General features: G+C 27.8%; 1 protein-coding gene across 1 annotated transcript; it reads left to right on the plus strand.

Moving 5' to 3' along the window:
- The first annotated feature begins 1,305 nt into the window (after positions 1-1,305).
- Positions 1,306-13,000, plus strand: LOC141537940 (ATP-binding cassette sub-family C member 4). The gene is made up of 16 exons (XM_074259145.1): positions 1,306-1,641; positions 1,710-1,820; positions 3,079-3,460; positions 3,603-3,734; positions 3,816-4,007; positions 5,333-5,641; positions 5,726-6,199; positions 7,004-7,309; positions 7,874-8,095; positions 8,179-8,695; positions 8,802-9,032; positions 9,828-10,064; positions 10,134-10,396; positions 11,223-11,662; positions 12,554-12,683; positions 12,753-13,000. The coding sequence occupies exons 1-16, from the start codon at positions 1,565-1,567 to the stop codon at positions 12,966-12,968; spliced, it is 4,239 nt and encodes a 1,412-aa protein (XP_074115246.1). The 5' UTR covers positions 1,306-1,564; the 3' UTR covers positions 12,969-13,000.
- The last annotated feature ends 3,642 nt before the right edge of the window (positions 13,001-16,642 follow it).

Here is a 16,642-nt window from a genome sequence, read left to right on the forward strand (position 1 = left end):
TCATGATAATTTTAGTATCATTTTGAATTTCCCGCTAAAAAAATTTAAAATTTTCAAAACCGAGAAATCGTTAGTTTTACCCCGTTTTTCAAAAATCGAGTTTTTGAACTTTTGACCGGCTTATCCAATTTGATTAAACTAAGCAGCGTTCCAAAGAGTTCTACAACCCTTAGATTGCTGATACTACTTCAAAAAATTTTGAATCGTTCAATTTTGAGAAATCTCGAAAATTAAATTTCCAAAAATTCATTTTTTTGGAATAACTTTTAAACGGCTTTACTGATCGGTTTCAAAAACTAATCAACTCTTGACCTCAAAAATTCACGTTGATCACCACCAGTCCGGTCAAAATCGGTTGATTCGTTCGTGAGATATTGTTGTCGAAATAAATTGGAAAAAATTTTTTTTTTTAGAATTTTTATGAAATTTTTGGTCTGACCAGTTCGCGCTCTAAAATTTCTTAAAGAGCTCAAAAAAATGCGTTCAATGCCGTAAGCCGCGGGAAAATCGGTTGATTCATTTAAAATTTATTACACAGAAAAAAAAAATTAAATTGAATCAAGAGAAAAAATTTTAAACCAAAAAAATAATTTTGAAGACTTTCATTGTCTTGAACCAAGAGAAAAAATTCTTGAATCAAGTAAAATTTATTTAAACCAATAAAAATTTCTTAGTTTAAGAATTTTTCTACTCAAATCAAGAAGATTAAATTCTTTAAAATTATTTACTTGATTCAAATGATATTTTTGAGCTCGAAGAGCTCAAAAACAAAATAAGTGAAATTTTTAACGCTTGGGTATAGATTTAGCGGGAAATTGCAGAGATGGCCTTCAGGGTCAACTGTTTTCCTAATTTTTTTTTTTTTTTTTTTGAGACGATATCACCATATTAAGAAAGCATTCTCTGTCATTAAGCTATCGAAATCAATTCGGTGTTTATAATAGGTTAAAAAAAATCTTCATCAAATTTTGATAACTCATTTTTATCGTATAAAAATGATAAAAAAAATTTCATAACACCTGGAGCTATAAATAAATTATAAGTACATAGATTTGGACTTGAGATGATTTAGAAGAATGTTTATTTAATTTTTTGATAAAAAATTTAATGTATTTCCTTAAAATTAAAAAACTGTCTTATATAAATATATCAAACTATCACAACGATAAATTTATAGTAGTCTTCTTTTTCACTTTAAGCAAAATAACTTTATTTTTACGTTTTATTTATTTATACATGCATTCATTGATATTGATAATTTTAACTAATTGACAATACGACTACATAATGACTCTAAGAAAGTCGTTATCTTTATTATATGTAAGGCTTAAGGTAGCTTGTTACTACACCGCGTAGAACTAAATACTACGTCAGAGTTTACTCAATGTTTCTCTTCAAAAATATATTTACCAGATTTTTGTGTATTAAGCCTATAAATTTAAAGTGTAATGTAATTTTTAATTAGTACGGCCAAAGGTATCAAGCTGAACGGATCGTTTTAAAAATTTAACAGTTTTACGATAAATACTGAAGAGTGAAGTTTATTTTTTATTTTAGTTGCAAAATGACGAGAAAAGTTGATATGAAATTAGAACGAAATCCAGTTGAAAATGCTAATCCGATAAGTCGATTATTTTTTTGGTGCGTTTAACTTTAAAAATTTTTGTTTTTCGTAAAAATAAATTTGTTGTAATCGTAATTGTTAACAGGTGGACAGTGAAGTTATTTAAGAAAGGCAATCGAGATGGGCTTACCATAGAAGATATGTATGCTCCATTAGATCCTGATGAGTCTAAGGGCTTAACGAATGAGTTAGAAAAGTGTGTAATTTTTTTTATAAGCTAAATTTCTCGAAAAAAAATCGTTGGATTTAATTATGTATTACGTTTTGTGTTAAAAATTTTTATGTTGAATATTTAACATTTTTTTGTATTAATTTAACACCATAAATGTTAAATCTATCTTTGAAAGTGTTAAATATTTAACACAAAAATTTTTAACATTAAATTTTTTGACGCAAAATTTTTTACTGTGTAAATATATATCGTTATACACAATTAATTTACCTAAAAATTTATATATTAACTTTTGATGGTTGAAAATTAACTCGGTGAAATAAATTTGATTTGATATTTAAATTATGAAGTCAATTTTATTATATTCTTAAAATTATTCGAGCTTGCGTAAAATTGCTCTCAAGTTTGATAGTTCCTAGCGTTATTTTTCAAGTAGGAATCTTGTTGCGTATAATTGTGTAACATTTTGAAAAATAGTCGAAAGAAAAAATTTATTTTGCAAATCATGGGCATTGTTATGATTATCAAAAAATTCAATTGTTAAAAATTGTTAAAGGAATAAAAATTTTTTTCACAGTAACGTTCTTGTTGAAAAAAGTTTTATTTGATTTGCAAAAAAAAATTTTAAATAGCCCGTGTAAAAAAAAATCCTCTTAAAATTGTCGTTTGTTTAAGATTTTTGAAATTTTGCTCTCGAATTTATTATGAAAATAAGACGATATTATAGTGACAGTTTCGGAAAATTATTTTAGAGTCGTAAAATAATCTAAAAATTGTCTTAAAAAAATTTTTAAATAATTTTAAAAAAATCTTAAAATAGTCTTAAAAAAGTTTTAAAAAAATTTTTCGTGACTATTTTCAGGTAAACTAACAGCGACAGAGCTCCGGAACATTAAAACGGAGCGTCTTAAAAAAGTCTAACAATCGTCCGATAATAAATGTTCAACAATTTCATATTCAATTTAAAAAAAAGCGCACTCAAAAATGTAGTGGTTAGAAAGTCGTAAAATGGTCTAAAAATTAATTTTCCATAACAAATTCCAGAATCAAATTCAAAAAATCTGCTCTCGGAAATTTTTTTTCTGTGTCTTAAAAAAGTCTTAAAATAGTCTTGGTTAGTGTCACATTTAAGATTTTAAACAAACGACAATTTTAAGACGATTTTTTTATACTCTCATATAATATTTGATCCCGCCAAAATTTGAATCTAATTAAATGTCATCAAATCTAATGATTTCTTCTCGAGTTAACAAACGATTAAATAACAATCACGTTTAATCAGGGCATGGAACGATGAACTCAAAAAAAGTATGCGCAAAAAACCAAATAACATTTACGATCGAAACCAAATAAAACCACCAGAACCAAGTTTAATCAAAGCTATTTTCCGGACGTTTTGGATAAAAAATTTGTACATCGGACTGCTTTTACTTTTTCAAACAGTAATTTTGCGCAGTGTCCAGCCGATTTTCCAAGCCCAGGTAATAAATTTTTTCGATTCTGGAGATAAGAATTTAACAACACGCAATGAAACTTTGGGATACGCAAGTGCTCTTATTGCTACAACTCTTGGAGTCACGTTTATTATGCACCATACGAATGTTGATAGTCAACAAATTGGGATGAGAATACGAATAGCTTGCTGTTCGCTTATTTACAGAAAAGTAAGCCATCCATTTATATTAACATGTATTAATTTAAATAATGAATAAATTACTAGAATGCAAAATGTAAAATACGCATGCATAAGGATAAATTACTGTTTTAAACAGTAACAGGATAAAATATGTTTTTTCCATTTAACAGAGCCTTCGCTTGAGCAAATCAGCTCTTGACACTACCGAAGGTGGCCAAATAATTAATCTTCTTAGTAACGATGTCAATCGCTTCGATCTTTTGCCGATGTACTTTAATTATTTGTGGATTATGCCGATAGAGGTTTGATTTTTAAATTAAATTGTAATATACTGTTTTGGAAAGAAAGTAAATTTTTATAAATTTTTTTTAACTTATTTTAAGATCGTCGTTGTTGGTTACATTATGTGGCAGAGTATTGGGATTTATACACTTATTGGTTTCGGCTCACTTTTGTTGCTGACAATTCCAATACAAGCTTATGCGTCGATACTCAGTGGGAAACTTAGAGCATCTATCGCAGGATTAACTGATCGCAGAGTTCAGCTCATGAGTGAATTAGTTGCTGGGATACAAGTAATGTTGCTTAATTAAAAACAATTAAGGTTTAATTGTTTAAAAACAAACAGGCAAAAGGTCCCAGTGAAAAGCCATCAAGGGCGTAAAAAAAAATTTTTTTTCGGGAATCGACGTATTTTTGTCCGAAATGTGTAGAAATGCAAAAAAAATTTTTTACGCCCTTATAGCTCCCGGGAAACACCTCGGATGCCATAAAGGCGTGTAATAAAAATTCTATTATTTTTTTTAAGTCTCAAAAAAATTTTTAGTTTGAAGAAAAAATTTTTTTTTGCATTTCTGCACATTTTTCGAAAAAATACGTCGGTTCCAAAAAAAAATTTTTTTATACGCTCTTATGGCATCCGAAGTAGGTCCTTTTTTTTCGGGAATCAACGTATTTTTGAATGAAATGTGCAGGAATAAAAAAAAATTTTTTTTCTTCAAACTAAAAATTTTTTTGGACTTAGAAAAAAAAATAGGATTTTTATTATATTTTATTATACGCCCTCATGGCATTAGTAACGCGATATTGCCATTAGCTAGGCTAAAAAATCAACTAATTTTTTTTTAATAATATTTTGAAAGTATAAAATTTTAAACAAATCTTTCCTATTCATTAATTCGTCTATTAATTAAAGAATTTAAAAGTTAGAAAAATTAAATTTTAAATACAGATAAAGTTTAACTGTACATAAAGTTGAACTTTAATCCGTTATTTATAAATAATTAGACGGTCAAAAAATTTTTTTTATTTTCTTTTAAGCTCACAACAAAGAAATTAAAAGACTGTCAGTTTTTTGAAAGTTTCTGACAGTTAGCTTTTTTTTATAACTAAGAAACTGGTACAGAACTGTAGAGAGCGTATGCAATCAATGTTAAATATCTAATTTTTATTTGAATTCATTTCGGGTTATAGGTGATCAATCAACTTAAAATTTTTAGGATAATTGCATTATCATGTCCTTAATAAGTATACAAAAATTTAGAATTTTCTGACGGCATCCTTAACCACGACAACTACTTTAATTCTAAAAACTTAATTCTTTACAATATTTTTTTTGTCACTTTGATAAATGTTCATTACATTGTTTTTAAGAAAAACTACTATTGTAATTTACACAATGAAAAAAAAATTTAACTTGAATCAAGACGAAAATTCTTGAATCAAGAAAATAATTTTGAAGAGATTCATTGTCTTGAATAAAAAAAAAATTCTTGAATCAAGTAAACTTTACTTAAACCAAGAAAAATTTTTTAGATGAAAATTTTTTCTACTTAAATCAAGAAGATGAAGTTCTTTGAAAGTATTTACTTGAATCAAATAAATTTTTTTTTCTGTGCAGGTAATAAAAATGTATGCATGGGAAAAACCGTTCAATAGAATAGTTTCCCAAACAAGATTAGCTGAAATAAAAAAAATACATAGCTCATCGAATGTTCGTGGATTGTATACATCTTTAATGGTCTTCACTGAACGGACAACGCTTTATGTAACACTTATTGCTTTTGTATTGATGGGAAATACCATGAAGGCTGATATCACATTCCAATTATCAAGTTATTTCAATATACTGCAAATGGTAGTTGCTATATACTTCCCACAAGCACTGATATTGTTCAGCGAAGCAATCATTTCCATCAAAAGAATAGAAGTATAATTATTTCTTCTTAATTGCGTTTACAAATTAGCAATGAACATATTACAATTTTGAAGTCTCTATTTTTGTATTTTGCAGGAATTTTTATTACTCGATGAAATTTCTAAATCTCAGGATTCAAACAAAATTATCAAACCAGCAAGTCTGACAGATCCCACAAAATCATCTTCTCCTAAAATAACTAGCGCAGTTAGAATTGAGCTAGATAAAGTCTCAGCCAATTGGATAGTTGGACAATTACCTCCAAGTTTGTGCGATGTGACATTGAACGTCAAACAAGGAGAATTGTGCACTTTAGTCGGCCCAGTTGGATCTGGAAAATCTTCTCTATTAAATTTATTACTGCAAGAGTTACCAGTTAGCGCTGGAACGGTTGGACTCTTTCAATTTGAAAGTGAAAAACCAATTGGGTTTAAATCCAAACACAGGTTCATCCAAGACAATCCTGAGATGACAATATCATACGCAAGTCAAGATCCGTGGCTTTTTTCAGGAACTATCAGAGAAAACATACTTTTTGGCCTTGAGTATGATCATACGCGGTATCGTGAGGTTAAATTATTATGAATTACATATCGCGTTACTAATACCAAAAGGGCAAATCTCAAAATCTACGCTCTTTTGGCTCTGTAGACGTATAAAAAAAATTTTTTTTCTTCAACTAATCTAAAAATGTTTATAACATTCAGACCTGTAAGAAAAGTGAATAAAAAAATTTTTTTGTATGCGCCCTTTTGGGTTTAAGACAAAAAAAATTTTTAAGTCAAAAGGGCGTATCATTTTTTTTGTATCAGGCGTTTTGATCCTCCGACAAAATATCTCCGACAAAATATCCCCCACAAAATATCCCAAAAAAAAAAAATATCTCCAAAATATCCCCCACAAAATATACCCAAAAAAAAAAATATCTCCGACAAAATATCCCCGAGACTAAATATTACACAAAATCCATGATAAAATATCCTTCAGACAAAATATCACAACACATAAGCTTGTGACCGTGTTGTGCTCTTTTATATCATGGATTTTGTGTGTGTTTATTCGGAAGCAGCCTAACACTGAGGATATTATGTCGAAGGATATTTTTTTTTTTGGGATATTTTGTCGGGGGCTGAAATATCGCGGTACCAACATGGTAACAAGCTTATGTATTGCTAATTTAATTTATTTAAAATTATTTAAAATATTTTGTCCGGAGATATTTATTTTGGGGATATTTTGTCGGAGGAACAAGAATCTGTTGGAGTGAAATAAATTTTTTTATACACCCTTTTGACATTAGTAACGCGATATTTTTTTTACATTCGTTTCAATCGCCCGGTGGGTAATTTAATAGTACTGTTATAAAATTTTTAGGTAACAAGAGTGTGCTCACTTTTGAAGGATTTTAAGCAATTTCCAAATGGAGACTTAACTTATGTTGGAGAACGCGGAGCGTCACTTTCAGGAGGCCAGAAAGCTAGAGTAAATCTTGCGAGAGCTATCTACAAGCAAGCTGATTTGTATCTTTTGGATGATCCTCTCAGTGCAGTTGATGCTCGTGTTGCTCGACTTCTTTTCAACGAATGTATTTCTAAGTATCTTCATGGAAAAACTCGGATTCTTGTTACTCATCAGTTAAATTATTTAAAACAAGCTGATACTATTGCTATGATTGATCGAGTAAGAATGTTAAAAATTTTACTTATTTTTATATGATTACTATCAGCTTCTTTACAATTAATTATCATATTTTTTTTAACTGGGAAGAAAGAATAAATCATTTTGAAATTTTGTAGGGTTATTTTTTATATTTTGAAGTACAGAAAAAAAAATTTTTTTATTTTTTTTTTTTTTTCAAAATGGTCGTCGTAAAAATTCAAAAATTAGATCAAAAATTAAAAAAATTAATTTGTACGTGTTAATAAAATATATAACTTCTAGTTAAACCAATAAAAAAATAAAAAAATCGTAAATTGGCACACCTCAAAAAAAAAAAGTTCAATTTTTTACCGATTTTTTAGTAAAAAGGGATAATTTTAAAAATTTTTTTGAAATGTTAGAGGTTTAACTAGAAGCTATTACTATAAAGTAGACGTGTAAAAAATTTCATAGGAATCGGTTGAGAACTTTTTGAGTTATTCCGCCCGCAAATTTCAAAAAAGTCGTTTCGAGAAAAACGCGCTTAAAGTTTTGATCTCCATTTTTAGTTTTCATCATTTTAATTATTATTATCTCTTTTATTAGGGATGTATTAAACACCAAGGTACATTCGATACCTTAACGAAAACCAGCTCGGATTTCAATAATTTGTTAAATGACATGAAAACAAATGATACTGAATCACTTGAAGATGCGAATAATAACCACAATGCTAAAAAACTTTCTGAAGAAATAAACCCTTTTTCTAGATTTGACAAGTCAAGAACTTCACGCATTTCGATTAGATCTCAAGACAGTTACCAATTCGTAAGTAATAGAATTGAATTATTCAAAATCTCAAAAACTATTCAAACAATTTGTTAAAAAATCACTCTATATTTTTGTATTAGTTACCCTATCAAGAGTTTAGCACTTCAGAATCTAACACGCAAGTCGAATCAGAAGTGATGGAATCAGGGCGATTGTCCAACAAAGTTTACTATCGATATTTCCGTGAAGGAGGAAATATCATTGTTCTTGTAACAATGATAATTATCTACATTTTATCTCAAATAGCGACAAGTGGCGTAGATTATTGGCTGAGCTACTGGATAAACTTAGAAACGATCAGAAATAAATGTGGAAATTCTTCAAAAAACAACTGTTCAGTTTCTGAATTTGAATATAAATCAATGGTCAATAATACTTTCTTCCAATCGCTTTCACTTCTTGATGGCGATGGATTTTTATCGATGAAATATGCGGTTCATATTTATACAGCATGTATTGTTAGCTGTATCGTTTTAACTACCTTAAGAAGTTTCTTCTTCATGCACGTTTGCATGAATGCTGGAAGAAAACTACACAATCACATGTTTTCAAATGTTCTGCAAGCAACGATGAACTTCTTTCATACGAATCCTTCTGGTAATTTTAAATTGCTTGAAGCATATTGCAAAACTTCATTATGTTCACTATCACTAATTTTTTATCTTTTCTGCACGATTATTTTAATTGTTACACTTTATTTCAGGGCGGATTTTGAACAGATTCTCAAAAGATGTTGGTGCAATGGATGAGCTGCTTCCTCGAGCTATGCTCGAAGCTATTCAAATTTTTCTTGTTATGACAGGAATATTAGTTATCATAACGAGCGTTAATCCTTGGATGGGCATACCTATTGTAATTATGGGAATAATATTCTATTTAATACGGATTTATTATCTAAACACTGCTCAGGATATTAAACGATTGGAGGGTATTGGTACGTGTTGATCAATTGATCTAATCACTAAATAATTAATTATCGTCATTGTTCATCAGAATACACTAAAAAAAATGACTTTGGAGAAAACAAGATATTCTTGTTACGATAATTTAAATTGTTGGAAATTTTTAACACTTTTTTTCTTCTACTGAAGAAACTTCATTTTTCTTGTAGTATTTTTTTGATAAAATCAATTTTTTTTTTTTTTTCATACAAATAGAAACAATTTTAAAGAAAACAGACAAGTATTTCATTCAAGACTTCAATTTCTTGATGAAAAAAAATTAGGAAAAATTCCTACTAATTTCATACTTAGGTGCTTAAAATAGCACTTATGATCAACCGATTTTGACCGGCTTAGTGGCGATCGACGTGGTTTTTTTATGTTAAAAGCTAATTAATTTTTTAAGTTGATCGATAGAGTCGTTTCAAAGTTATTCCAAAAAAATCACAGTTCAAAAAAATTTTTTTCGTGGTTTTTTTGAGATTTTTCAAAATCTACCGGGCCAAATTGTAATCAAAATCTAAGTTTGACTAAGCCTTTTTGAATGGCGCCAACCGGTGGGAATTTAAAAATTATTTTTATTTTAGTATATTTAATTGATAATTTTCCAAAAAAAAAAAAATACGACAAGAAAAATGTAATTTTTTAAGTTCACAAAGGAAAATTTTTAAAAATTTCCAACAATTTAAATTTTTGTAACAAGAGTACTCTTTCTTCTCAAAAGTAACTTTTTCTATCGATGTATAACAAAAAGTTTAATCGATAAGTATAAAAATTTAATATTCCAGCAAAAAGTCCAGTTTTTTCCCACGTCAGCACTACATTAGATGGTTTGATGACCATTCGAAGCCGTGGAAAAGATGTAGAAAGAATGTTATGCAACGAATTTGATCATTATCAAAACATCCACACAGGTACATGGTATCTAACAATCACTACAGGATCAGCATTTGGACTAATTCTTGACTTAATTTCTTGTATTTTCGTCACATGTGTCTGTTATTCATTAATTCTTATGGATCCTGGTAATTATAATTAATGAATTAGATGGATCAGCACAAGGTTGCTGACGACAATTGTTTGTTTGCTTTTAGAAAACACATTTGGTGGATCTGTTGGTTTGGCTATATCACAGTCACTAATTTTGACCGGTATGCTTCAGTATGGTGTGAAGCAAACAGCTGAAGTACAGTCGCAAATGACATCGGTTGAAAGAATTATCCAGTACACTGATTTGCCGAAGGAAGGCCCGATGGAATCAACGCATCCACCACCAATCGAGTGGCCATCAAAGGGTGACGTCAAATGGCAAAATGTGTCTATGAGTTACAAAGCTGAAGATCCACCTGTATTGAAGGTATAGAATACTTTGACTGATTAAGTCAGACTTGATCATACACGGAAAAAACGACTGTGTAAAATTTACAGAAAATAATCTTCAAAATTTCCACGGTATATATTCTTTAAAATTTACAGAAAAAATGTGTAATTATTACTTATGAGTTTACGTGAAAACTACGTATTTTTTTGTAAAATTTACGGATGAATTTTATGAAATCTCTCTGATTAATGAAAAAGTATTGTGACAAAGAAAAAAGTATTGAAAAGTATTGGTTTTATAGTCAATGCGATACTTTTCAATACTTTTTTCTTTGTCTCAATACTTTTTTTTATTCAGAGCTATAAGAATATTATGTGATCGTTGCAGAGTAACTTCTTGAATTAAAATTGTTTGATTATTGATTAAAAATGTAAATAATAATCTGTTAATAGTAAATTTAAAATTTTTATCATATGTGAATAAATTTTTTTTTACTGATTATAAAAAAATAATTTGTCTTGAAGTACACTGTAAAAAATCAGAAAAATTAAAATTTTTGAAAAAATTCAAAACCGTGTTATAAATTAGTTTGCAATGATGCTGACTCAAGTAATGCTTTTTAATTCATTACAATAAATTTCCAGTAATAATAACAGAAAAAGTTATATTATGATTACAGACTCAATTTATTAAATTTAGAGATTTACAATAACAGAATTTACCACGTAAAAATAACATAGTAAGTTCTGTAAATATTACATAAGTCGACTTATAGATAAAATTTTGTAAATTTTACAAACTTTTCTATAAATTTTACAACGTATTTTTTTCGTGTAGATCAATCAAATGTATATTTTTCCAGAACATTGAGCTCGTAATAGAGTCAGGCTGGAAAGTGGGAGTCGTTGGAAGAACTGGTGCTGGAAAATCTTCCTTAATATCAGCCCTTTTCCGTTTAGCAGACGATGGTCTACAAGGGAAGATAATTATCGACGATTTGGACACGAAAAGCATTGGTCTTCAAGATCTGCGAGCTCATATATCGATTATCCCGCAAGAGCCTATTCTTTTCTCAGAAACTTTGAGGTATAACCTTGATCCATTCGGCAAGTATTCTGATAATGATATATGGGAAGCTCTCAGAGAAGTTGAACTGAACGATTTGACTCTTGATCAATGGGTTACTGAGAGTGGGTCAAACTTCAGTGTTGGTCAGCGTCAATTAATATGTCTTGCGCGAGCATTACTACGAAACAATAAGATTCTTGTTTTGGATGAAGCTACTGCTAATATTGATTCTCAGTAAGTATCACTTAATAATATCGCGTTACTACCCTCATTAAAAAAAAGAATTCAAAATGATTTGATTTTTAATCATTTTGAATACTTTATAAACCTTCAAATGCTTTTTAATACTATCTCTTATGGGCATTTGACATGTGAGATCATTTTTAATTCTTTTTTTTAATCAGGGTAAAACCATAAGGGCGTATCTCAAAATATACGCCCTTATGGGATTGCAGAACCAAAAGGGCGTATAAAAAAAATTTTTTTTTGCTCCAATCAATATAAAAATAGTAAAAACATTAAAATCTATGAAGAAAACAAAAACAAAAATTTTTTTTAATATACGCCCTTATGGTTTTAAGAAAAAAATTTTTTTAAGTCATAAGGGCGTACCTATTTTTTCGATTTATTATTAATTATAGATCAGAGTAAATAGTAAATTTTACGGGTGATGAAAAATATCACACCACAACTTAATTTATCTGAAAAAATATTTATTTAAGTAAAAACGAAAAATTTTGAATTCATTTTTGATCTACTCTTAAGTTTCTTATAATTTTAATAATTCAAAAATTTATCATTAAAAATATAAATAATTCAAAAATGAAAAAAATACGATTTTTTCTTACTCTGACATATAACTGATAATAGACCAAAAAAAATAGGATACGCCCTTATGATTTTAAAAAAAATTTTTCTTAAAACCGTAAGGGCGTATATTAAAAAAAATTTTTTTTCGTTTTTTCCGTAGATTTTAATTTTTTTACTATTTTTACATCGATTGGAGCAAAAAAAATTTTTTTTATACGCGCTTTTGGTTCTGCAATGCCATAAGGGCGTATATTTTGAGATACGAAGGTTAAAAATTATTCAGCATATAATTTTTATCACAAACGGTGATTATAGGACTGATGCGATGATTCAGCGAGCAATTAAAACGAAGTTTGCCAATTGTACCGTAATAACAATAGCGCATCGTTTAAATACAATCATCGACAGTGACAGGGTTTTGGTGATGGACAACGGAAATGCTGCGGTAATTATTAAAAATAAATTTGTATTTTTATCTAGTTAAAAAATCATTTTGATTGGTTTTATTTTCTAGGAGTTTGGAAAACCGTATGAATTACTGATTGAGAATCCCAATAGTATGTTTGCTGAAATGGTTGATCAAACTGGAATAATAATGGCAGAGAAACTTCGTGAAGAAGCTATCAAATATCATAATGAAAGGACGAGTCTTGGAACATTAGATAATGACGAAAATCAGCAAATGAGCGACATAGATTCAAGAACAATTACAGATAGTATTAAACTGTAATTTTATAAACATAACTAAGATTTGGACGTTTGATTTATTTACATGTTAATAAATAAATTTAATATTTTTGAATTGACAAGAGTTAACAGTTAATTGACTAAAATATTATTTTTTTATCTCTTCATAACCATTCTCGTAGCCCTGAATAGTCTTTTGAATTTCATGATCTTCTTTGAGCAATTGATTCATCAATTTCTTTTCTTCTTCAGGAATGTATAAGCTAAAGGTTCCCTTGTTAACCATATCCTCAAGAATCCAATAAGTAGTAAGTTTTTTTTTGGTTTTCAAATGTGTTCCTCACTAATAGTCAACAAAAAAATAATTAATAAATTTAAATATGAATTTACTCTTCTATTATTATACTTCAGTATCAAAATATTAATTTTACTTTTAAATATTTCATTTTTTTAAACAAAAATTTTCTATTACATAAACAACAATTATTTTGCGATTTATTTTATTAAATCTTATTCAATAGTGACTGAGTAAAAAATATTATATGAAATATTTTTTTATATTTTTATTTAAGAGTTTAATGACTCTTTTTTATAGAACAACTTATCCTAGCCGAACTTTTTTATGTTAGAACAATAAAAAACTGTCATAAATAGAACTGTGACAGATATTGACGCTCTAAAACACCAGAACCTTATCATAATGGTTATTAAAAAGCTATTAGTTTCAAATGATATCAAAATCAGGGTTCTCTCAAATTAATTTGTCGTTCTTTATATCTTATAATAATAATCTTTCAATAACCTCATTGTTGTTGAAGTTGGAATTTTTTAAAAATAAAAGTGTAACTCGTAGTTTGTTGTCTTGACGTAAATCTAATGGTTCGTGTAAATAAATTGTTATTTCAACAATTTTAGTGATATAATATAAAATATAAGTTTATTTATTATCATAAACGAATTTTAATTTAAAAGAATAATATTACGAAAAGAAATTAATTTAAATATGTTTTGGTAATTCAGTAGAGAAAAAGTGAAGAAGATTATAGAGAATAAAGTGTATTTTCATCATTACGATAAAGTGATATGGGTAGAATAAAAATTTACGTTGCTTAAGAGGTCATTCTGGTTCCAGTGCTCAAAAAAAGTCAATTATTATGATTTTTTTTCACAGAAATTGTTATAGATATTAATTTAAAATTTATTTAGCTAAACGAACTCACTCTTGAATAACACAAAAAATAACTAACTTTATAATTTTTTTTATGGCAGGAATTACGAAGATTAGTATTTATTAATAAAAAAACAAAATGACAGATTAAAACAAAAAAACTTAAAAATAAGGCTTTTTAACTTCCCGTTAAGAAAATCAAAGATTTTTTTCCCAGTTTTTAATCCGAAAAAAATAGTAAAAATCAAAATTTTGATTTGGTTGTAGTTCGTGCCATAGATAATACTATGTAGAATATGTAGTTTAAATCGGTACCGTAACAAAAAAATTTTATACAAAATAACCGAACGACAAAATATTTTCACGATAAAATATCCAGAACATAAGATTTTATAATTAATCTCTGAAAATAATTTTTAAATCAGCTACAGCGGTCCAATCACTTAAAAATTTCAACACAATAATTTTAGATACATGTACTTAAAAAAATGTAAAAAAAAACAAAAACTGTTTTGAAAATTAAAAACCAGAATGACTATTTATTATAAAATAATGTTTTGATTGAATTTAATCACGAAAATTTCTTCTTTCTAAAAGATTTTTAAGTAAAATGTTTAACAATCCGGCAAAAACACTAAAAATAAATCCAGCCAACTTTGTCAGCAAATTTTTTTTTTGGTATGTCTACTTTATACACGGAAAAAAGAAAACTCGAAAAATTACGGTATACAATGTAAAATCGGTTCCATCGTAATCAAAACTACACGGAAAAAATACGTTATAAAATTTATAGAAAAGTTTGTAAAATTTACAAAATTCTATCTATAAGTCGACTTATGTAATATTTACAGAACTTACTATGTTATTTTTACGTGGTAAATTCTGTTATTATAAATCTCTAAATTTAATAAACTGAGTCTGTAATTATAATATAACTTTTTCTGTTATTATTACTGGAAATTTATTGTAATGAATTAAAAAGCATTACTTGAGTCAGCATCATTGCAAACTAATTTATATCACGGTTTTGAATTTTTTCAAAAATTTTAATTTTTCTGATTTTTTACAGTGTATTTCAAGACAAATTATTTTTTTATAATCAGTAAAAAAAAATTTGTTCACATATATGATAAAAATTTTAAATTTACTATTAATAGATTATTGTTTACATTTTTAATCAATAATCAAACATAATTTTAATTCAAGAAGTTACTCTGCAACGATCACATAATATTCTTATAGCCCTGAATAAAAAAAAGTATTGAGACAAAGAAAAAAGTATTGAAAAGTATCGGATTGACTATAAAACCAATATTTTTCAATAATTTTTTTTTAATCAGGGAGATTTCATAGAATTTATCTGTAAATTTTACAAAAAAATACGTAGTTTTCACGTAAACTCACAAGTAATAATTACATATTTTTTCTGTCAATTTTAAAGAATATTTACTGTGGAAATTTTGAAGATTATTTTCTGTAAATTTTACACAGTCGTTTTTTCCGTATAAAAAAATTACAGTTTGAAATAACATTTTTCTAAATTCAATTTTTTAATTTAACTAGACTTAACACGCTCGCTTCGCTCGCCCTCATTCTTTTAAAAATCCCGCCACTATCTCAGTCGACAAATCAACAACCGAATAAAATAGTTACAGAAGTGACGTAAAACGATACGACATCCGGCCATCAACTTTTTAGAAGAGGATATTCAGAGCTTTCAATGTAAATATTACATTCTACAATGTAATTCTTATAAAATTTGTAATAATTACATTTGAAACTGTAATTTTTTCAGTTTTCATCACGAAGCGTCACGTTGCATTATATACTGTAATTTTTCGAGTTTTTTTTTTCCGTGTATATTTTTTCTGCGTGACTTACTACGCTGATAGAAAAACTAATATTAAAATGAACAATATCATTAAAGTCATAAATATCAATAGGTGGACTGTAAAGTTATTCAAAAAAGGTTCTCAAGATGGACTTACATCGGAAGACATTTATACCCCGCTGAATCCTAACGATTCCAAAACTCCAGCCGATGATTTAGAACGGTAATATCTTACTATTTATAAACAATTATTTTTTATGTTCTTATAATAATTTTTTACTTGAACAGAAGATGGAATTGCATAAAAGAAAATTCTTCTAAACCTTTTTTTATAAAAGCAATAATCCAAACATTCTGGTTGAAGTATCTCTGCATCGTAATTTTTGTAATACTGGAGCAAATAATCCTACGAAATTCCCAGCCATTTATTATGAACTGGATAATTGAATATTTTACTATAGAACCTACGATTAATGTTACTCGAAAGGATGCTTTTATTTACGCAACTATAATTATTGCCACCATAATTGCAATCAGTTTTATTACTCATCACGTTTATTGTGTCAGTCAGATATTGGGGATGAAAATAAGAGTAGCTTGTTGCGCATTGATTTATAAAAAAATTCTGAAGCTCAATAAATCGGCATTTAAAAAAAATAAACGTGATCAAATTATAAATATTCTGAATAATGACGTATATAACTTCGATTTGCTTCCG

The sequence above is a fragment of the Cotesia typhae genome, unplaced genomic scaffold (genome assembly GCF_013202065.1).
Source record: "Cotesia typhae breed Kobodo isofemale line unplaced genomic scaffold, CoteBio_Ctyphae contig_20, whole genome shotgun sequence".
NCBI classification, from domain to species: domain Eukaryota; kingdom Metazoa; phylum Arthropoda; class Insecta; order Hymenoptera; family Braconidae; genus Cotesia; species Cotesia typhae.

Bases quoted from the DNA above. Each gene is read 5' to 3' on its own strand.
- LOC141537940 (XM_074259145.1), top strand. From the start codon at position 1,565: ATGACGAGAAAAGTTGATATGAAATTAGAACGAAATCCAGTTGAAAAT. The intron at 4,008-5,332 runs GTAATGTTGCTT...TTTTCTGTGCAG, and splicing joins AATTAGTTGCTGGGATACAA to GTAATAAAAATGTATGCATG. The intron at 7,310-7,873 runs GTAAGAATGTTA...CTCTTTTATTAG, and splicing joins CTATTGCTATGATTGATCGA to GGATGTATTAAACACCAAGG.